The sequence below is a fragment of the Elephas maximus genome, chromosome 1 (genome assembly GCF_024166365.1).
Source record: "Elephas maximus indicus isolate mEleMax1 chromosome 1, mEleMax1 primary haplotype, whole genome shotgun sequence".
NCBI lineage: Eukaryota > Metazoa > Chordata > Mammalia > Proboscidea > Elephantidae > Elephas > Elephas maximus.
Genome location: NC_064819.1, coordinates 216489982 through 216513618, shown reverse-complemented (window position 1 = coordinate 216513618; position 23637 = coordinate 216489982). Strand labels below are relative to the sequence as shown.

Here is a 23637-nt window from a genome sequence, read left to right as displayed (position 1 = left end):
TTCAGAACTGACAGGGTCTTTAAAGATTATTTTATATTCTCTCTCTACAGATAAGGCACCTGAGTCGCAGAGACAGTAAGAGGCCTTTTTATAAGGTCACGGAGCTCTCCAGGTGCCCACTAAGGATCTGTCCCCAACTTCACCGTTAATGGAAGCAGCTAGCTGGACGCCACTGGGCCCTCATATGGACATTTCAAGTCTCCTGGGAAGATGACAGGAAAACCGTGGCTCTTAGGAGGTGTTCTAGCCCCTCTCCTGACTCCGCTTTCTCGTCTTCAGAGCGGCGGGCATGACGCACAGCTCCTTCTCGGGGAGGCGGGTATGGCGGGCTCCTACCGCTGGCCACGCACCCGGGCCTGGAGGCGGCCGGGCTCCTAGCTGTGTGAGGGACCCACACCAGGCGCCGCCTCGCACGTGTCTGCCCAGCGCCCCGGCCGCTGGCGTCGGGCCTCCGGCGCCGTCGCCCAATCGCTGCGGCCGCCTCGCGCTCAGACCGCGCCGCCGGCCGGGACAGAGCGGGCAGGAGCAGCGCCGCCAGCCGCCATGCGGTTCCGCTTCGGCGTGATAGTGTCGTCCGCGGGGCCCGGGGCCCACCCCGAGCTGCTGGTCGTGGGGTCGCGAGCCGAGCTGGGCCGCTGGGAGCCGAGCGGGGCCGTGCTCCTGAGGCCGGCGAGCGTGGGGCCGCCGGCACCGCACGAGCCGGGCCTGTGGCTCGGGGAGGTGGAGCTGGCGGCCGAGGAGGCGGCGCAGGCCGGGGCGGAGCCCGGCCGCGTGGACACTTTCTGGTACAAGTTCCTGAAGCGAGAGCCGAGCGGAGAGCTCTCCTGGGAAGGTACGGGAGCTGCACGTTTTCCCGGCTTCGGCCCGGCCCCGCGCGCCGCAGCTGCGCGCTTTCCCGGAGCGTTCCCTAGCTTCCGGGCTTCGAATACCCGCCCCGCACCTCTCAGGCGCACCGGGCTGACCCTGCTCTCCTTGCGACACTGGGGCAGCGAGCCGCGCTTCCGGCTTCCTACGCGTTCCCATATTCACGCGCCGTTCCGCCTGTCGCTTCGCTCTTCTCTCTGAACTCTACCCCCACGTCCGGTACCCAACTTATTTCCTAACGTGCCATCGTCGCGCCCGGATCTTCGTCCCACACACCCCGGGGCCCGTTCACCCTTTGTGTCGTCCCTGTACCCGGTCCGTGGGCTGCCTGGCCGGCCTTGGCGCTTGACTGTTTTCACTGCTCAACTCTACTTTCATTGTTTTGTGTCCTGATTTTCTTGTCTACAGTTCACTTAAAAAAAAAAAAAAAAAATCCAACCGGAGAGATTAATCCTCTTGCCAGTCCTAAAATGCAACGTGTGCAACTTACAGTACAGTATTTTGTTTTCTTAGATGTTGAGAGTGAGCAAATGGAAAGACGTTAACAGTCTCCTCTTTTGAGTTCATTTTTCAGCCTCGATGCTTGACAATTGAAATATGCCTTAATTTTTTAAAATACAAAAACAATACATGCTGGTTGCAAAAACAAGTCAAATACAGAAATATATGTATATAAAACAAGTGTCTCCTCTACACAACACCAATATATGTGTGTGTTTTACGTAACAAAAATTGTATCATACATATATTACTCCTAATCTTGCCTTTTCTTGCTTAAAAATATGCTATGGATACCTTTCAGTGTCACTGCATATAGATGTATTTTTTTTTTTAATGGCAGCATAATACTCTATTTTTGAATGCATCCTTCACCTACCAACGTGAATTTAGGTTTTTTTAGTTTTCTTTTGCTATAAAGAGTAATAGCATGATCCAAGTCTGTTTTCAGAGTTATCTTTGAGCTTTTGGTAGTGTTTCTGAATGGTAGATTCTTAGAAGTGAAGTTGTTAGGTCAGAGTGTAGCCACATTTTACAGTGGAGTAGGAACTGCCACATTGTACTCTGAAAAGGTTATACCAGTGTAGACTCCCACCAGCTATGTGTGAGTTTAGATGGCCCTTGCTTTAAATGAAATGTGTAAGATGGAGGATAGAGTGTATTGACTTAATAGTTGTCTAAATCCAGTGAAAGGAGTATGTCTTTAGAAGTTTATGGGGGAAAAATGGGCTACTGTGTTGTGGAAACAAACAGCAAAGAAGATGAGTATGCTGGAATATGTTTATGTATTGTCCTTCTTTTTTTGTACCTTACTGGGTTTTATGGTTTGGTAGCACTTACTGCCTTTTTGTATTACCACACAAGGATATAAAGGCGCCCTCTTCAGTTTATACCCTTGCTTTACAGGGTATTACTCCAAAAAAAAAAGCTCTGAATAATTTGCTTGTATTTCTATTTTTTGATCTATCCACTTCAACCTTTTTTGTTTTTAGTTTTTCTGGTAGTTACTACATAAGTTTATATTATATATATGCATATATATTACATATTATCTTAGTTATTTAATGCTGCTATAACAAATACCACAACTGGATGGCTTTAATAAAAATTTATTCTCTCACATTCTAGGAGGCTAGAAGTCTGAATTCAGGTTGCTAGCTCCAGCGGAAGGCTTTATCTTTCTGTCCGCTCTTGGGGGGAGGTCCTTGTCATCAGTCTTCCCCCGGTCTAGGAGCTTCTCAGTGCAGGGACCCTGGGTCCAAAGAACGAGCTCCCCTCCTGGTTCTTCATTTTTGGTGGCATGAGGTCCCTCTGTCTCTCTGCTCCTTCTCTCTTTTATATCCCAAAAGAGATTGACTCAAGATACATCCTAAACTTGTAGAATGAATCCTGCATAATTAACATAACTGCCTCTAATCCTGCCTCATTAACATCATACAGGTAGGATTTACAACACATAGGAAAATCACATCAGATGAGCAAATGGTGGACGGTCACACAGTACTGGGAATCATGGCCTAGCCAAGTTCACACGGATTTTTGGGGGACACAATTCAATCCATAACCCACATATGTAATCTTTATATATTTACGTGAAGATTACATATGGACCCAAAACCAAAGAAAACCCATTACCATCGAGTCAATTCCATATGTAGTCTTTATTAAAATCAGACACTAACTTTTGACATTTACTATGAAATGTGAGAAATTTAGCTTAGGTTCATGACCTCTCTCCTCCCCATGGGTTTTTGTATTATTATTTAAAATTATATGAGTCGGAATCGACTCGACAGCACTGGGTTCTGGGTACTGGGTATTTAAAATTATACATACGTGTATATTCAAAAATTATATACATAGTTACATATATATTAACTTTACAAAACTATCTTTTGAATTTCTATTATATAGAAAAGTCTTTATCATATAATTCTAATATATAGAAAGTTAGTCTAATATAAGGGGATAAGAAAAATAGCTCACTTACACATCTCCCTTTCTGTCCTTGGTTCATCGTTACTTTTTGTCAAAACCAAAAAAATCCAAACCTGTTGTTGTCAAGTCAATTCTGCCTCATAGTGACCCTATAGGACAGAGCGGAACTGCCCCATAGGGTTTCCAAGGTGGATTCAAACAGCTGAGCTTTTGGTTAGCAGCCGAACACTTAAGCACAGTGCCACTGGGACTCTTGCCATTGTCAAGTTTTATATGATTTGTATTGTTTTCTAATTATTGATAGGTCCTTGGGTGATGCGGATGGTTTGTGCCCCCTAGTAACTGAAAGGTTGGCAGTTTCAACTCAGTTGTGCCTTCGAAGAAGGGCCTGGCAACTTGCTTCCATAAAGATTATAGCCAAGAAAACCCAGTGGAGCAGTTCTACTCCGTCTCACGTGGCTTCACATGAATTGGAATAGATTTGATGGAAGTGGGTTTTGGTTTTTTGTTTTTCTTGTTTTAGGCTGGTGTTTGAGTCTAACAATTGCAAGTTGACAGAGCATTATAAGAAGTGGTATAGCCAGATGATTAAGACCAGGGATTATGGAGTCAGATTGCTTAGGTTCAACTACTGGCTTTGTGACCTGTGTGAGTCACTTAACCTCACCATGCTGTTGTTGAAAGAATTCACCTGGTTAGTAAATGTAAAGAACTTAGAATAGGATGTTTTATTAAGTGCTAAGTAAGTTATTTTTACTATTATAATTGGGAAATCATTATGTAATTAGAGTCATAAAAAAGGAAATACAATTCTGTGACATGAAACCTGTCACAGAATCTGTGCTACTGGAAGGAAAAAAAAAATTCTGTTTTCTTACATTATAAACCCTTCTCAAATAACAGAGTTTGCTGTGTTTCATATTTGGACCCTAATGTTCTTTTACAACTTGTTTTAAAATGTCTAGTTAATCTTTTAAAACTGATCCTCAAAATTACCTAATTGCCGGGGTGTCACCCAGTGCAGCAACTCATGGTGTCACTCCCTTCCACCCTCCCTTTCTCCCCACTCCTCCTTTCTCTCCCAGGCCTTCCACCCCTACTCCGGGTTCCCCCAACCGCCAGCCCCCACTGGGGATGGGCAGAGCTGCCTGGCCAGTTCCCACGGGTGTAGGGCTAGTGCCTTGCCACATGGCCCTGCCCCTCCTGTGCCCACCCCCCCCGCCCCCCGCCAGGGTCGGCCACCTGCATTTTAACTGGTGGGTGAAGGTGGGGTGAGGAGTTGCCACTGTCCTTACCCTGATGGTGAGGACCTGCCCACTGCCACTGCCACCTCAGACCCTATGGTCAATTTGGTGTTACCCCTTGTGATAGTGTCAGGGTGGGTCTGCACCCCCCACCCTACTAGTACCCACTGTTAATGGCATTATTTGGTGAGTGTAAGTTGCTTACCATATTTTTCCACAAATAATGGGCCCACACGTATAACATGTGGAAATAAAGAAATTAAGTAAAACAGTTCTGGTATGATAATGAACATGTTATTTGTGAAAAAGCACAGTACTTCTTGAAAATATTTTTTCCATGAATATTTGTGATTCCTGTTTTAATTTTCAATAATACATGGCTTTCTGGACACAGCTGTAAACCTGGGACTTTTTTAAATTGAACCCTTGGGTAATTGCATCCTTTTTTTGGATTTCATATTTTCCTCTTTCTCATGATACCTAATCATTTCTCTGGATTGTGTCCTCAAATAATTTTCCAAGAAACAGTAAATGGGAGATAAAATATCTGAATACTTAACATGCCTGAAAATGTCTTTTTTTCTTCTTACAGTGATTGATCATTTGGTTGAGTATTTTAGTTTCAAAGTAATTGTCCCTTTGAACTTATTGCCTCAGTACCTTTTAGCATCCATTGTGGCTGATAATTTTGATGACAAACTGTTCTCATTCTTTTGTAGGCAGTTGTTTTTTTTTTTTTTGAAGTTTTTAAAAATTTCTATATGTTATTTTATCAGAATATGTGTGAGTCTTTTTTGTTCATATCATTTGGCACTTGATTGGCTCTTTCGATTCCAGGAATTGTTTCCTTCAGCTCAGGGAAATATTCTGTTGTTTCTTGGATAAGTTGCTCCTCTTTGTTTCCTCTGTTCCTTCATTTGAAATGTCTGTTATATACCTTCTGCTTATACCTTGAGCATGTCATAACTTTTCTGTCTTATTTTCCATCTTTTTTGTTTGGATAAATTTCCCTGTGTTTCCTAGATCACTATTTGGTTTTTAATATTTTCTATTCTGTTATTCAGTCTGTCCATTGAATTTTGCATTTTGGCGATTAGATTTTTAATTATCCAAATTTTTCTGTTATTCACTGATTTCTCCTTTTTCAGAGTTACTTGTTCTTGATGTATGTGGTGGTTGTTTTAAGGTGCCATTGAGTTGGTTTCGACTCATAGCTACGCAGTGTACAACAGAACAAAACACTGCTCTGACCTGCACCATTCTCACAATCGTTGTTATGCTCGAGACCATTGTTGTAGCCACTGTGTCAAACCATCTCGTTGAGGGTCTTCCTCTTTTTTGCTGACCCTGTACTTTACCAAGCATGATGACCTTCTTCAGGGACTGATCCCTCCTAACAACGTGTCCAAAGTATGCGAGACATAGTCTCACCATCCTGGCTTCCAAGGAGTGTTCTGGTTGTACTTCTTCCAAGACGGATTTGTTCTTTTGGCAGTCCATGGTATATTCAGTATCATTTGTTAACACCACAAGTCAAAGCCGTCAATTCTTCAGTCTTCTTTATTCATCGTCCAGCTTTCACATGCATAGGAAGTGATTGAAAACACCATGGCTTGGGTAAGGCTCACCTTAGTCCTCAAGGTGACATCTTCCCTTTTTAACACTTTAAAGAAGTCTCTTGCAGCTGAGTTATCCAATGCAGTGTGTCTTTTGATTTCTTGACTGCTGTGTCCAAGAGTGTTGATTGTGGATCCAAGTAAAATGAAATCCTTGAAAACCTCAATCTTCCGTCCTTTTATTATGATGCTGCTTATTGGTCCAGTTGTGAGGATTTTTGTTTTCTTCATGTTGAGGTGTAATCCGTACTGAAGGCTGTGGTCTTTGATATTCATCAGTAAGTGCTTCAAGTGCTCTTCACTTTGAGCAAGCAAGGTTGTGTCATCTGCATAATGCAGGTTGTTAATGAGTCTTCTTCCAATCCTGTTGCCCCATTCTTCTTCATATAGTCCAGCTTCTTAGATTATTCGCTCAGCATACAGAATGAATAGGTATGGTGAAAGGATACAACCCTGACGCATACCTTTCCTGACTTTAAATCAAGCAATGTCCCCTTGTTCTATTCGAATGACTGCCTCTTGATCTATGTACAGATTCCTCATGAGCACAATTAAGTGTTCCAGAATTCCCATTGTTTATAATATTATCCATAATTTGTTATGATCCACACAGTCAAATGCCTTAGCATAGTTTATAAAACACAGGTAGACATCTTTCTGATATTCTCTGCTTTCAGCCAGGATCCATCTGACATCAGCAATGAGATCCCTGGCTCCACGTCCTCTTCTGAATCCAACTTGAATGTCTGGCAGTTCCCTGTTGATATACTGCTGTAGCTGCTTTTGAATGATCTTCAGCAAAATTTTACATGCATGTGATATTAATGATATTGTTTGATAATTTCTGCATTCAGTGGGATCACCTCTCTTGGGGATAGGGGTAAGTATGGATCTCTTCCAGCATGAGGGTTGGGACTATGTTTTCTTACTCTTTCATATCCTGTAATAGTAGTTGGCATCTAGTAGCTGCTCATTAAATATTGAATGAATGAATGAGCTCAGCATAGAAAGACATGGCAAGTATTTGTTAAGTGTCTGCCACGTGCCAGTTGCTTCTTAGATGCTTACAACTAAATTATCCTCTGTCCTCACAATAGCACTGCAGGGTGGTTGTTTGTTTCTCTGTTATACAGAGGTGAGGAGATTGAGGCTCAAGGAAGATAAACAACTTTTCCCAAGTCTCATAGGAATTATGAAGCAGAGCTGGGTCATATCCGAGTCTGCCTGATTCTCAGGCCTACACTCTTTTCATCACTTCATTCTGCTGCTCATTTCACTTCTGAAGTTTGTGCTTTAAGAGAGACTAAAGCATACACACTGATTCTGGGGCAGAGCTGGTCTTTTGTTTCTTTTCTTCATGTACTGTAAGACTCTGAAATTTGTGGACTTAATTGGACCTCTAAGACTGATTGAAGATTATAGGGTAGAAGAGTATTAAAGAGAAAGATCCTTTAATCTTTCTAAATAATTTATTGAAACAAATAACTCTGGGAATCCTGTATGTTTGTTTGTCTAAGATATATTTTTGGATGCCATTAGCAATGTTTTAATGTTATATTTTTGGAAAAATTAAGTTCCCTTCCCATCTCTTTCATTCTCACTTTAAAGGAAATGAACACTTTAACCTTATATTCATCTGAAATTACTAGCCCCAGGCAAATGGCTTTCAGAGATTAAGGAAAACATTTCAGATGTATCTATACCTGGCAAGACAAACTGGATTTTTTACAAAAGGGCTCATTTTAACTCTCTGCTGTGCTGTCCAATTAGGTTTCTAATAAACACATGAGAATATTTAAATCAATAAAAAATAAAGAAAATTAAATAGTTCCTCTGTTACAATGGTTATGTTTCAAGTGCTCAATAGCTTGATGTGGCTCTTGGCTACCATTTTGGACAGTGTAGAATATTTTCATCATGCAAAACATTTTTATTACAGTGCTATTCTGTAGATTTCTACTCTTGCCCATCCAAGAGGAATTTGTTTGGCCTCCTTCCTTACCTTTAGTAAAATAACCTATTAGGTAATTATTTTTTCAGCTTGAGGGAGAGTCTACAGAAAATAGATTAAACAGATGTGGTTCTAGTCTTCTTATTCCTAGTACAAAGACAGAAAGCATGTGTATTGCTGAAATGCAGAGCTAAAATGATAATGAGCTTCAGCAATCCTATATATGTGTCATTTGCTTTTTAAAGAGAATGTTGCTAAGATTTTTCTGTCCCATGAATTTTGAAAACAGAAGAATTGGGTTCAAATCCTGTTTCAATCACGGCTTGATACTGAGCTTGTTGAGATGCTGGACACTCTGCTAAGCATGTTACATATATTTACTAATTCTATCCTCATGCAAACAAGGAACTCTGGTGCACAGTGTTAAGCACTTGGCTGCTAACCACAAGGTCAACAGTTTGAACCCGACAGGGGCTCTGTGGGAGGAAGCTGTGGCAGCCCGCTCCCGTAAATATTACAGCCTTGGAAACCACATGCAGCAGTTCTGCTCTGTCCTATAGGGTTGCTATGAATCAAATTTAACTTGGCTGAAACGGCTTTGGGTTTTTTTGGTATCCTCATGCAAAGTTAGTATTGCAGTGGAAACAATTAACTTATTTATATTTATCCAACTAATGACATACACTCATATTTTCTGTTCAATTTTAAAAACAGACTAATTTTCACAGCCCACTCACTGCTTGCACTGAGTGAAAAACATTGATGAAAAACAAGGCTCCAGGAATTGACGGAATACCAGTTGAAATGTTTCAACAAATGGATGCAGCACACTCATGTGTGCCAAGAAATTTGGAAGACAGCTACCCGGCCAACCGACAAGAAGAGATCTGTGTTTATGTCTATTACCAAGAAAGGCGATCCCACTGAATACAGAAATTATTGAACAATATCACTAATATCACACACAAGTAAAATTTTGCTGAGGATCATTCAGAAGTGGCTGCAGCAGTATACCGACAGGGAATAGCCAGACATTCAAACTGGATTCAGAAGAAGTGGAACCAGGGATGTCATTGCTGGTGTCAGATGGACCCTGGCTGAAAGCAGAGAATACCAGAAAGGTGTTTACCTATGTTTTATTGACTATGCTAAGGCATTCGAACTGTGTGGGTTGTAAAAAATTAGGGATAACATTGCGGAGAATGGGAATTCTGGAACAGTCAATTGTGCTCCTGAGGAATCTGTACATAGATCAAGAGTCAGTCTTTTGAACAGAACAAGGGGACATTGCCTGGTTTAAAGTCAGGAAAGGTGTGCGTCAGGGTTGTATCCTTTCACCATACCTATTCAATCTGTGTGCTGAGCAAATAATCCAAGAAGCTGGACTGTATGAACGAGGCATGAGAATTGGAGGAAGACTTATTAACAACCTGCGTTATGCAGATGACACAACCTTGCTTGCTGAAAGTGGAGAGGGCTTGAAGCACTTACTGATGATCAAACAATCAACACCCATGGAAGCAGCAGTCAAGAAATCAAAAGATGCATTGCATTGGGCAAATGGGCTACAAAAGACCTCTTTAAAGTGTTGAAAAGAAAAGGTGTCACTTTGAAGACTTAGGTGCTTCTGACCCAAGCCGTGGTGTTTTCAGTCACCTCCTCTGTAAGTGGAAGCTGGACAATGAATAAAGAAGACTGAACAAGAATTGACGCCTTTGAACTGTGGTGTCGGGGAAAAATACTGAATATAACGTGGACTGCCAAAAGGATGAACAAGTCTGTCTTGGAAGAAGTACAACCAGAATGCTCCTTAGAAGCAGGGATGGCGAGACTATGTCTTACGTACTTTGGACATGTTGTCAGGAGGGATCAGTCCCTGGAGAAGGACATCATGCTTGGTAAAGTAGAGGGTCAGCAAAAAAGAGGAAGACCCTCAATGAGATGGATTGACACAGTAGTTGCAACAGTAGGCTGAAGCATAACAATTGTGAGGATGGCGCGGGACTGGGCAGTGTTTAGCTCTCTTGTACATAGGATCGCTGTGAGTTGGAGCTGACTCAGTGGCACCTAACAACAATAACAGTGCTTGCAGCAAGTTGTCCAGTATTGTGTGTTTACCAAAAATTAATCCTGGGTTCCCAAACCTATTTATGCCAATTGTGTTTACCATTTTGATAGATGATTTAATTACATATTATGTACACAAATGAAATTTGACCAAAAGGAAAGCATTTATTTTCCCCCTGAAAACTTAAGTTTGCAACTTTTGACAGTTTTAAAGATGAGTTGCTTAAAAATTGCTTTTGAATTGCAAATGGATGAAGCATTTATAGAAGATGAGAAAATATTAAACTTTAGATTAATTGGCATTCAGATTGTATTACAAAAGGCATTAAGTTTTCACTCTTATCTAAAGAAACGCAAAATTTTAGGCAATGCATCATGGATGTAGTTTGTGCAAGATCATCTGCTTTAAGCTACATCTTAATGTTGCCAACAAATTACCAGTCTCCCTATGGTTAGATTAGAGGGCTTCTACTATGTTTTCTGCAGGGTCTAAATGAGAACCTGAGGCTAAGATTGGTAAAGTAACTCGCTTTAATTCATGCAGTTAACAGGTGGAGGCACCAGGATGTGAAACTATGTCTGCCTGAACCCAAATCCTTTAATTTCCCACTCTGCACTTCTCTATACAAGCTGATACAAATCCCTTGTCATCCTTGTTTTCTGCTTTACCCCACAAGTCATTTAACAAAGTACCACGTTAGGAAGAGTAATAAAGCAGGAAAAGGTGGAAGCAGGGGTATGGATTAGTAAGCTGTGCCTCTTTGAGTTTGAGGCAGTAGTGTTTGAGTCAGGGTAGTGGCAGCAGAAATAGAAAGGAATGGAAAGTGCTTTATGAAAGTACATGAAGGGGGAGAGAGAGGTAGTAGGTGGAACTTCCTTTTGCCATTGGCAGCAGGAGTCAATGTCTAGTATAAAGGAGGCAGAATGTTAGAGGCAAGGGAAAGAAGGAAGTTGCGTGGAGAGGATCATATCTTCTCTAGCTTCAAAATCTTTGTTTGGCAACGAAACAGTGTCTGGCCTCCTCCTACCCTTTCAGCTTTAGCTCTCACTATACACCTGCATTTTTTGATGTTGTCGTTACGTGCCATAGAAGTTGGTTCCGACTTACAGTGACCCTATGGGATGTATAACAAAATGAAAAGTCTTCTCTTGTGTCATCTGTATATCTCATGTGGTAATGAGTCTTCCCTTCAATCCTGATGCCACATTCTTTTTCATATAGTTCAGTTTCTCGGATTATTTGCTCAGTGTACAGACTGAATAGGTATGGTGAAAGGATATAACCTTGATGTACACCTTTCTTGATTTTAAACCACGAAGTATATCCCCTTGTTCTGTTTGAACCACTGCCTCTTGGTCTACGTACAGGTTCCTCATGAGCACAATTAAGTGTTCCGGAATTTCCATTCTTCACAATGTCACCTATATGTGTTATGATTCACACAGTCCAGTGCCTTTGCATAGTCAATAAAACAGAGATAAACATCTTTCTGGTATTCTCTGCTTTCAGCCAAGATCAACCTGACATGAGCAATGATATCCCTCATTCCATATCCTGTTCTGAATCCAGCTTGAATTTCTGGCAGTTCCCTGTCAGTGCACTGCTGCAACCCATTTTGAGTGACCTTCAGCAGAATTTTACTTGCATGTGGTATTAATGATATTATTCGATAATTCCCACATTTTGTTGGATCACCTTTCTTTTGAACGGGCACAGTTATGGATCTCTTCCAGTCAGTTGACCAGGTAGCTATCCTATCTTCCAAATTTCTTAGCATGAAGGAGTGAGTGCTTCCAGCTTTGCATCTGTTTGTTAAAACATCTCAATTGGTATTCTGTACATTCCCGGAGCCTTGTTTTTCACCAGTGCCTTCATTGCGGCTTGGACTACTTCCTTCTGTTTTGATAAATAGATTTATCCATGCTTTTACTTCCTCCTGTCAATATCTTACCCATCCTTTAGGGCTCAGCTCTGTTACCAGCTTCATAAAGCCTTGTACACGTTATGTCTTCAATGTTGAGACCAATTTGCTTCAGACCATTACTGCCTAAATTTTAGTTATTTGTGACTATTTGGTATTTTCTTTATAAGGTTGTGAGCTCCTTGAGGATAGAGACTTAGTCTTTTATCTGTCTTAACGTATTTACTGTGTAGACAGCTAATAAGTCCATGGTGATTGAATCAATGGATTATTGTTGCCAACTCTGCATACTTGTGAACCACTCAGGACCCTGCTTGCTAGATCATCCTCATATTTGTTTGATAACATAATCCTCTGATAGGTTCAGAGAGCAGGTTTGATAAAAGACATAAACTACCATTTTAAATAAAATACATTGTATTAAAATTTTTCTTAGTTTTAAATAAATGCACCAATCAGGTAACATCAGATGTATTTACTAATCTATCAGACTGTGTTGGAGAATGTTGAATTGTGTTGGAAAGAGGGAAAGTAGGTTTAACTGTCCAGTATATAAGTATGTGCCGTGAGGCCAGAGTGTTTTGTGATGTGGAGCTAGTTGGTTGAAAGCCACTGTACTCCTTCTTTGTGGATTAGTATTTTGATACAAATAGATGCTGAGTTGTTCCTTAGGTTTTTAAAAATTTTATTGTTGTAAAATGTATATAACAAAGTATTTGTCATCTCAACCACTTTTATGTGTACAAGTCAATGACATTAATTATATTCAGCATGTTGTGCTCTCATCACCAGTGTCTGTTTCCAATTTTTTCATCACCCTTTACAGAAACTCAGCTCCCCTTAAGGAATACCTGCCCATTTCCCCCTCCTTCTTACCCCGAATAACACTAATAAACTTTGATCTCTCTGCATTCGCCTATTCTATATAGTTCATATAAGTAGGATCATATAATATTTGCTGTTTGTGTCTGGCTTATTTCACTTAGCATAATGTTCTTGAGGTTCATCCATGTCATAGCATGTATCAGAACTTTGTTGCTATTTGTGGCTGAATAATATTCAATTTTGTTGTATATACCACATTTTACTTGTTCATTCGTCTGTTGAGGAACACTTGTGTTGTTTCCACTTTTGGCTATTGTGAATAAGGCTTTAATGAACATCGTATACAAGTACCTGAGTTCCTGCTTTCAATTTTTTTGGTATTTACTGTCATGGATTGAATTCTATCCCCGCAAAACAAGTGTCAACTTGGCTAGGCTAGGCCATGATTCGTAGTATTTTGTGGCTGTCCTCCATTTTGTTATATGATTGTCCTCCATTTTGTGATGTGTTGTAAATCCTAGCCTCTATTCCTGTGGTTATGGTCCCAATTGGGAGTGAGCTGTCCGTTATGTTAAAGAGGCAGAATTAGGTCATGTTAATGAAGACAAAGTTATGTTTGCTATGTTAATGAGATAGGATTATGGTAGGATATATCTCGAGTCACCACCCCTCATCACCCTACAAGAGATAAAAGCAGAGAGAGTGACCTACCACCAAGAAAGAAGAGCCAGGAGTGGAGCATGTCCTTTGAACCTGGTGTTTCTGTGCCAAGGACCTCCTAGACCAAGAGAAACTTTGATTCCAAGACACATGGAGATCTCCAAGAAACACTGGGCCCACAGACGTTGAAAGGAGAAAAGAACCTTTCCCCAGAGCTGAGAGAGAGAGAAAGCCTTCCCCTAGAGCTGGTGCCCTGATTTTGGACTTCTAGTCTCCTAAACTGTGAGAGCATAAATTTCTGTTTGTTGAAGCCATCCACTTGTGGTATTTCTGTTACAGCAGCACTAGATAACTAAGACATATACCTAGAAGTGAAATTCATGGGTCAGAAGGTAGTTCTATGTTTAACTTTTTGAGGAAACACCATACTGTTTTCTACAGTGGTTATACCATTTTACAGTACCCCCAGCAATGGGTGAAGGATCCAGTTTCTCCTTATCTTTGCCAACACTTGTTTTCTATTTTTCTAATAATATCCATCCTTGTGGGAGTGAAGTGGTATCTCATTGTGGTTTTAATTTGTATTCCGTAATGACTAATAACCTTAAGCGTCTTTTCATATGCTTATTGGCCATTTGTATATCTTCTTTAGTGAAATGACTTCTCAAGTCCTTTGCCCATTTTTTGATTGGGTTGTCTGTCTTTTTGTTGTTGAGTTGTAGGAGTTCTATATACATTCTGCTGTTAAGCCCTTATCAGATATATGGTTACCAAATATTTTCTTCCATTCTATAGGTTGTATCTTCACAATAAAGTCATTTGGCACACAAAAGATTTTAATTTTGATGAAGTTAAATTTATCTTTTTTGTCTTATGTTGCTCATGCTTTACTGACATATCTAAGAATCCATTGTCAAAAACTAGGCCCTGAAACATTACTGCTATGTTTTATTCTGAGAATTTTATATTTCCACTCTTACATTTAGGTTGTTGATCCACTTTGAGTTAATTTTTTATATATGGTGTAAGGTATGGCTCTAATTCCATTCTTTTGCATTCAGTTGTCCCAGCACCATTTATTGAAGATGCTATTCTTTCTGCATTGAATGGACTTAGCATCCTTGTCAAAAATCAATCGGCCATAGTTGTATTGGTTTATTTCTAGACTCTCATTGTATTCTATTGGACTTGTGTCTATTGAAGGAAGCCTGGTGGTGCAACAGTTAAAAGTGCTTGGCTGCTAACCAAAAGGAAAAAGACCTGGTGATCTGCTTACGTAAAGATTACAGACAAGAAAATCCTATGGGGGCAGTTTGACTCTGTCACGTGGGGTCCTATAAGTCAAAAATCAACTTGACTTCACCTAACAACAACAACAATGTATCTGTCATTATACCAGTACCAGAATATTTTCATTACTGTAGCTTTGTAGTATGTTTCGTAATTGGGAAGTCTGAGTCTTCCTACTTTGTTCTTTTTCAAGATTACTTTGGCTAATCAGGACCCTTTGAAATACCATGTAAATTTGAGGATTGATTTTCCCATTTCTGCAAAGAAGGCTGTTGAATTTTCAGTAGGAATTGTGTTGAATCTATAAATTGTTTTGGGTAGTATTGATGTTTTAACAATATTAAGTCCTCTAATTCATGAACATGGGATGTTTCCATTTATTTAGGTCTTCTTTAATTTTTTTCAGCAATGTTTTATAGTTTCCAGTGTACACATCTTTTACGTCCCTAATTAAATTTATTCCTAGGTATTTTATTATTTTAGATGCTATTTGTCTTAGTGATCTAGTGCTGCTATAGCAGAAATACCACAAATGGATGGCTTTATCAAACAGAAATCCATTTTCTCATAGTTTGGGAGGCTAGAAGTCCGAATTTAGGGTGCTAGCTCTAGGGGAAGGCTTTCTGTCTCTGTTGGCTTTGGAGGAAGGTCGTTGTATCTTCTGAGCTTCTGCTCCTGGGTGTTTTTCATGTGGCTTGGCATGTGTCTTCCCCCATCTCTGCATTTTCACTTGCTTGTTTAATCTCTTTTATATCTCAAAAGAGATTGACTCAAGACGCATCCTACACTAATCCTGCCTCATTAATATAACAAAGACAATCCATTCCCAGATGAGTTTATAACCATAGGCATAGAGGATAGGATTTACAACACATATTTGGGGGACACTGTTCAGTCCATAACACTATTGTAAGTGGAAGTGGCTTCTTAATTTCCTTTTCAGAATGCTTATTGCTGCTGTATAAAAACCCAACTGATTTTTGTATGTTGACCTTGTACCCTGTGACTTTGTTGAATTCATTTATTAGCTGTAGTAGCTTTCTTTTGAATTTTTTGAGATTTTATGTAGAGAATCCATCTGTGGATAAGGATAGTTTGATTTCTTACTTCTTGATTTGGATACCTCTTATATATTTTTTCTTGCCTAATTGCTCTGGGCAGAAACCCTGGTGGCGTAGTGGTTAAGTGCTATGGCTGCTAACCAGAAAGTTGGCAGTTCGAATCCACCAGGAGCTCCTTGGAAACTCCATGGGGCAGTTCTACTCTGTCCTACAGGGTCACTATGAGTCGGAATTGACTTGACAGCAATGGGTTTGGTTTTGGTTTGGAATTGCTCTGGGTAGGACTTCCAGTATTATATCTAATAGCAGTGGTGAGGATGGGCATTCTTGTCTTGTTCCTGATTTTATAGGGAAAGCTGTCAGTCTTTCTTCATTTAGTATGATGTTAGGTTTGTGGTTTTTGTAAATACTCTTTATCAGCTTGAGGAATTTCCCTTCTATTCCTAGTTTGTCAAGTGTTTTTTATCATGAAAGGGTGTCGTAGTTTGTCAACTGGCTTCTCTGCATCCATTGAGATGATCATGTAATTATTTTCCTTTGTTTTGTTAATGTGGCATATTACATTGATTGATTTTCTAATGTTGAATCACCCTGGCATTCCTGGAATAAATCCCTATTTGTCGTTGTGTGTAAACCTTTTAATATGGTGTTGGATTTGGTTTGATAGTATTTTGTTGAGGATTTTTGAAATCTGTTATTCACAAAGGATATTGGCCAGTAGTTAATTTTCTTTTCTTGTGGTACCTTTGTCTAGCTGTGGTATCGTGGTGATGCTGGATTCATAGAATGAGTTAGGAAGTATTCCTTCCTCTTCTAATTTTTGGAAAAGTTTAAGAAGGATTGGTGTCAATTCTTCTTTAAATATTTGGTAGAATTTCCCAGCAAAGCCATCTGATAGAGGACTTTTTTTATGTCGTTGGGAAATTTTTGGTTACTGATTCAGTCTCTTAACTTGTTATGGATCTGCTAAGATTTTGTTTCTTGTTGAGTCAATTTAAGTATAATTTTTGGTTACTGATTCAGTCTCTTGTTATGGATCTGCTAAGATTTTGTTTCTTGTTGAGTCAATTTAAGTATTTGTGTGTTTCTAGGAATTTTTCCATTTTATCTTAATTAGTTAATTTGCTGGCATATAATTTTTAAATGTTATTCACCTACAGTCCTTTTTATTTTTGTAGGGTCAGTTGTAATATACTATTTTTATTTCTAGTTTTAGTCATTTGCATCTTCTCTCTTTTTTCTTAGTCTAACTAAAAGTTTCTTGATTATATTGATCCTTAAAAAAAAACTTAATATTTGTTGATTTTCTCTGTGGTGTTTATATCTCTATTTCATTTATTTTTGCTCTGATCTTTGTTATTTTCATTCTCCTGGTAGTTTTGGGCTTAGTTTGCACCTCTTTTTTTCCTTCCTCATGCTGTAAATTTAGGTTACTAATTTGAAATCTTTCTTTTTGTTAAATGTAGGAGTTTACTGATAAAAATTTTCCCCTGAGCACTGCCTGCTGCATAAGTTTGGTGGTGTGCTTTAATGTTCATTCTACTCGTAATATTTTTTGATTTCTCTCTTGATTTCTTTCGGAGCCATTTATTGTTTAATAGCATATTGCATATTATTTAATTCCCATATATATGTGTATTTTCTAGTTTTCCCTTTGTCATTAATTTCTAGTTTCATTCTATTGTACTTGGAGAAGATACTTTGTATGGTTTTGGTCTCTTTAAATTTATTGAGACTTGTTTTGTGAACTAGCATATGGTCTATCCTATAGAGTAATCCATATGCACTATAGAAGATTGTCTATTGTTCTGATGATGAGTGGAGTGTTCTAATATGTTTGTTAGGTCTAGTTGGTTTATAGTGTTCTTCAAATCCTCCATTTCTTTATGGATCTTATGTAAGTTCCCAACTATTATTATCAAACTCTTTCTCCTTTCGAATCTGTCAGTGTTTGCTTTATATATTTTTGGGCTCTGAGGTTAGGTGCACGCATGTTTATAACTGTTATGTGTTGCTGATAAATTACTCCTTTTATCATTATATAATGCTGATTCTTTCTTCTGCTAGCTCAAATATGCTATTGAGTCCCTCCGGTAAGTTTTTCATTTCAGTTATTGTATTTTTCAGCTCTAATATTTCTGTTTGGCTCTTGTTTTAGAGTTTCTCTTTATTGAAATTCTTGTTTTGTTTCTGTATCATTTTTTTTGGATTTCCTTTAGCTCATTGTGTTTTCCATTACTTCATTGAATGTATTTGTTCTAAAGTCTTCTAATTTGTCCATTATCCAGGCTTTCATAGGTACAGTTTCTCTCTGTTTGTTTTTTTCTTTTATTTGGGCCATTCTTTCCTGTTTCTTTGTATGTCTTATTTTTTTTTTTTAAATTGGAACATTTGAATGTTATAATTTGGTAACTGTGGGGCTCAAAATCTACCCCTATCCCATGGATTGCAGGTTTTTGTTGTTGTTTGTTTTAATTGTTGAAGGCTGCAATGTGCGTCTGCTCAGTGACCTCTACTAATGATTTTTGAAAAATGTACATGGACGCTGCGAACTTTTCCACAGCCTGTGCTGAACTAGTGTTTTGAAGGTTTTCTTGTACTCCAGGGAAAAAGCAAAAAGCAAAACACAGCCGATTCTCCCACTCTTCAGAGATTACTGTTGTTACTTAATAAAGGCTGCAGTGGACTGTTTATTTAATAACTTTTCCAAGTTATTTTTACAGAGTATGTATTCCAATCCTGTTATCTCTGTAGTTAGTCAGTGGCCTGACAGATTTCACCAAAAGAAAAAAAAAAAAGAAAGAAATACAAGAAAAGAAAATGGTATGCTGCTTTAATTTTCTGCTGACTAGGAGAAGCGACTTCTGTGAGATGTCTGAATCTGCTACAGTGGTTGCATTCATCCCTCAGGGCACTGCCAGATCAACTCAACTGTGCAAACTGTGCAACTCAAATCCTTGGAGGACAAGGTTCCCACTGTCTGCCCTGGCACCAGCCAGCTACTCTGGGAACACAACCACAGTCCCTACTATTGTGGTGGAGCTGAAGAATAGGGGATGGTAGCTGAATGGCACATATGGTTCACATAGGAAAGATCAACAGCATGTCCGTTCCTCAAGCACTCTTTTGGTTCCTTTAAGTCTCTGATCAGGTTCTAGAGTTCCAAATTAGTTGATTCAAATCGCTGTTTCCAGCACAATTGTTTTGATAGAGGGACCAACCTCTAGAACCTCTTACTCCACTATTTTGTGTGACATCACTCTGCAGCATATCTTTTAATTTTATATTTTAAAAAATGTAAATTATTTTTATTTTATATAAAATAGATAATTTATATATTTTATAAATTATTTTTTAATTTAATATTTTTTAATAGCCAGAGTAAAACAACCTAAGTGTTCTTAAGTAGGGGACTGATAGAATAGTATGGTACATCCAGAAATATTGTTAAGGAAAAAAGTATTTATTACATTTAAATGGAAGTCTCTTTTCCTTTGAATATCTTGAAATTCATTTATCATTTCTGAAATAATTTTATCTTTTTCTACCTCTTTTATCAAGAGACTTGCAATCAAGTCTGTTTTATCTTCCTTCCTCCTTTTATTTTATTTTTTGTTGATTTCTGTTCTTGGTTTTTGGATTTCTCATTCAACATTTTTTCTGTATCCCAGAATGTTTGTTTGAGTATAGTTATTTTAGTTTGCAATGTTGTCTAACACTTTTCTTCTGCTTCATTATTGTTTTTATGGCAAGGGGAGTTTTCAACAGTTGGGCTATGTTGGACTTCATTTTTCTTCTACTTTTCTCCAAAAAACTTCTTCTTTTTATTTTATGAATTCTGGGTGCTTTACAAGATTCTTAGTTCAGTGTTACCCCATTCTTTACAGTATTGCAAAGCCCAGATTCTTTAGTGAATTATTTATTTGATAGTAGTAAAGGGAAGGGTACTGTGACCTCCAATTTTTGATGTCTTTTGTCTTGTAGGACCCTCAATTATTGCTTTTTAAAATTTATACCTCGCTACTTTCCATTTTGCCTTTTCTCTCCTCTCTATCAGAACCCACACATTTCAAAGACTGCCATTTGAAATCATGCATACTTTTAAGTCCCTTCCCTATATAACCTGCTCTGATCTGTCAGGGCGCTTTTTAAAATCTTTTCAGTCTTTTTGTGGACTTATTCTTTTTGATATAGATCAAGCCCATGACTTTCTCCTCTTTCCTGTCCTCCCTGCAGTTCTCCTTGGCCTTCCCATGCTGTCCACATAGCCTGTGCCAGCAGCATGAGTGATCACTGCTGCCATTTGATCATTTTCTTATTTATTTATCTTTTTTACTTATAGTTATTTGAAAATGTGGGCATTCTCTGTCTTTAGGTTATGCTGATGGTGTGGATTTTGTGTAGTTTTCTTTTTTTTCCTATGTTGTTTTTGGTGGAAATATTGGGAGACAAGAACCCAGACAGCAACCATTGATTTCAATTTTTGTATATAGTCTTGATTTTTGTAAGCATGCAAATATTTTACATCATTAGAAAATTAAAAATTAAAAGTCCTTAGAAATTGGAAATAAATGTATACCAATGAAACTATATATCCAGTTTTTGGCATAACAACATAGAAAAAATAATTTTTCAAGTGACTTTGTAATGGAGTATTTTGACCATATAGCTTTAGTATAATATATCCTGTGTACATTAAAAAAAAAAAAAAAAAGTGAACTTTTAAACTGCATTAGTAATCTTATGTTTAGTTGAAATAGTAGCATTGTAATTATGAAACTATTAAACGTACTTTGCAGGAGAAGCTTTAAGAAATTGTTAATATGTTTAGGAGCTGAGATTTTCAGTAAGAGAAAAGGGATTTGAGCATAAAATCAAAGAAGTTAAATAAAATCCCCAGTCAGTCTGAATTAAAATTTCATTATGGACTTAAAATTTTTGTCTCTTAAAATGTATTTGTTGTTGTTGTTAGGTGTTGTTGAGTCGATTCTGACTCATAGCGACCCTCTGTGTAACAGAACAAAACGCTGCCCAGTTCTGCGCCATCCTCACAGTCGTTGATATGTTTGAGCCCATTGTTGCAGCCTCTGTGTCAATCCATCTTGCTGAGGGTCTTCCTCTTTTTCACTGACCCTCTACTTTATCAGGAAACCATGGTGGTATAGTGGTTAAGAGTTCAGCTAATAACCAAAAGGTCGGCAGTTCAAATCCACTAGACACTCCTTGGAAACCCTATAGGGTGGTTCTACTCTGTCCTGTAGAGTTGCTATGAGTCGGAATCTACTCGACGGCAATGGGCTTTCTTTTTTTTCTTTGTCAAGCATGATGTCATTTTCCAGGGACTGGTCTCTCCTGATAACATGTCAAAAGTATGTGAGACAAAGTCTCATCGTCTTTGCTTCTAATGGGCATCCTGGTTGTACTTCTTCGAAGTCAGATTTGTTTGTTCTTCTGGCAGTCCATGGTATCTTCAGTATTCTTAGACAACTCCGTAATTCAAAGACATTAATTCTTCTTCAGTCTTCCTTACTCATTGTCCAGTTTTCACATGCATATGAGGTTGATTGAAAATACCATGGCTTGTGTCAGGTGCACTTTAATCCTTAAAGTGACATCTTTTTTTTTTTTTTTTTTAACACTTGAAGAAGGTCTTTTACAGCCCATTTGCCCAATGCAATTTGCCGTTTGATTTCTTGACTGCTGCTTCCATGGGTGTTAATTGTAGATCCAAGTAAAATGAAATCCTTGACAACTTCAACCTTTTCGCCATTTATCATGATGTCGTTTATTGGTCCAGTTGTGAGGATTTTTGTTTTCTTTATGTTAAGGTGTAATCCATACTGAAGGCTGTGGTCTTTGATGTTCATCAATAAATGCTTCAAGTCTTCTTTACTTTCAGCAAGCAGGGTTGTGTCATCCGCATAACGCAGGTTGTTAGTGAGTCTTCCTCCAATTCTGATCCCCTGTTCTTCTTCATATAGTCCAGCTTCTCGAGTTATTTGCTCAGCGTACAGATTGAATAAGTATGGTGAAAGGATACAACCCTGACACTTATCTTTCCTGACTTTAAATCATGCAGTATCCTCTTGTTCAAAACATATCATTGTCTTGAAATACACGTTTCCTAACTCTTTTCACTGAAAAGACATAAACAATGACAACGCAGAATCATTGAGTGCCTAGAATGTGTTTTCCAAATAATATTTCCCACCAAAAGGATGATGAGCTTAGTCCTTGTTTGCCTAGGACAGGACGAGTTTATTGCTGCATCTCTGCATGAATAATGTCCCTTATTTCTCAAAAGTGTCCTGGTTTGAATTAGGAATTTTCTGGTAACTCTAATTAAAGAGACCCAGAGCTTCTTGGAGAAAGGCTGATCGCCTGATCTGATGCAGTAAATGCACATGGTGAGCCTGGAACTGCTTGTTGTCCCAGAAAGAAGCACAGAGCTCTGAAAGGATCACAAAGAATAATAACAATAATTAAAAAAAAAAAAAAGAGTGTAAGATTCATTGTTCGTAACGTTCCCCAAAATGCTTTAGAGAAATTTTAAAACACTATTTTAAAAATTATTTAAAGATGGGCAGTTTTCATCCTCCCAATATAATTTGCATACATTGGAGCAGTGTTTCTCAAACTTCATGTGAATTGACTGGGAATCTTGTTATAAAACATACCCTGATTCAGTAGGTCTGGGTGGTCCCTGAGAGTCTGCATTTCTAACAAATATCCAGTGCTACTGTTTAACAGACCACACTTAAGTAGCAAGGTATTAGACTTCAACAGCTGTATGGTAGTGTCTCATTAATGTTTTAATTTGCATTTTCCAGTGACAAATGATATCGAGCAGCTTTTCATCTGCTTATTGACCATCTCTATATCTTCTTTAATTGTTTATTCATCTTTTTCCTCATTTTTTAATAGGGTGTTTGTTTACTTGAGTTTTAAGAGTTCTTTGTATATTTTGGAAACCCTGGTGGCGTAGTGGTTAAGTGCTATGGCTGCTAACTAAAGGGTCGGCAGTTCGAATCCGCCAGGCGCTCCTTGGAAACTCTGTGGGGCAGTTCTACTCTGTCCTGCAGGGTCGCTATGAGTCGGAATTGACTCAATGGCACTGGATTTGGTTTGGTTTTTGTTGTATATTTTAGATACAAGTTCCCAGTTGCATGTGGTATGTATACTTTCAGAAAATGGTAAGTTTTACTTTTAATGCTAAAAAAATGATTTTATATTTTAAATCTCTGGTGATACTAGGAATCCTTTCTTACAGATTAAAAAGAACCCCCTTTCTCTCTCTGTATGTATCTTTTCCTTCTTCCTTTTCTTCTACTCCCAGGCTGAAGATGGGAAAAATAAACCTTCTTTACTTTTTCATTACCTCAGTCCTGGGAGTAGAAGAAAATGAAGAAGGGGGGAAAACTATATATATAGCAAGAGAGGCTCTTTTTAATCTGTGAGAAAGGATCATAGCAACCCTATGCAACACGGTAGAAGTGCCCGTAGAGTTTCCAAGGAGCGCCTGGTGGATTTGAATTGCTGACCTTAGGTTAGCAGGAAAGCTCTTAACCATTACACCACCAGGGCAATCAGTAGAGATGGTTAAAGTTCCCAGGCAACCCACCTTCTGAAATCTAAGTTAAAGATTTGGTATTTTCATAAAAATGGTAGATGTATATTCTCTTCCTTTCTTTCCTACCCCCC

At 38.7% G+C, this 23637-nt stretch overlaps 1 protein-coding gene across 2 annotated transcripts in view; it reads left to right on the top strand.

Annotated features, from left to right (window-relative positions):
* The first annotated feature begins 396 nt into the window (after positions 1-396).
* Positions 397-23637, top strand: part of EPM2A (EPM2A glucan phosphatase, laforin) — a 115208-nt gene continuing 91967 nt past the window's right edge. The window contains exon 1 of one of the 2 annotated variants that reach the window (XM_049903060.1): positions 397-832. In XM_049903060.1, the coding sequence (XP_049759017.1) occupies positions 544-832 (289 nt within the window). In that variant the 5' untranslated portion in view covers positions 397-543. The remainder of the gene's footprint in view (positions 833-23637) is intronic. The other variant, XM_049903080.1, reaches the window with a different exon arrangement.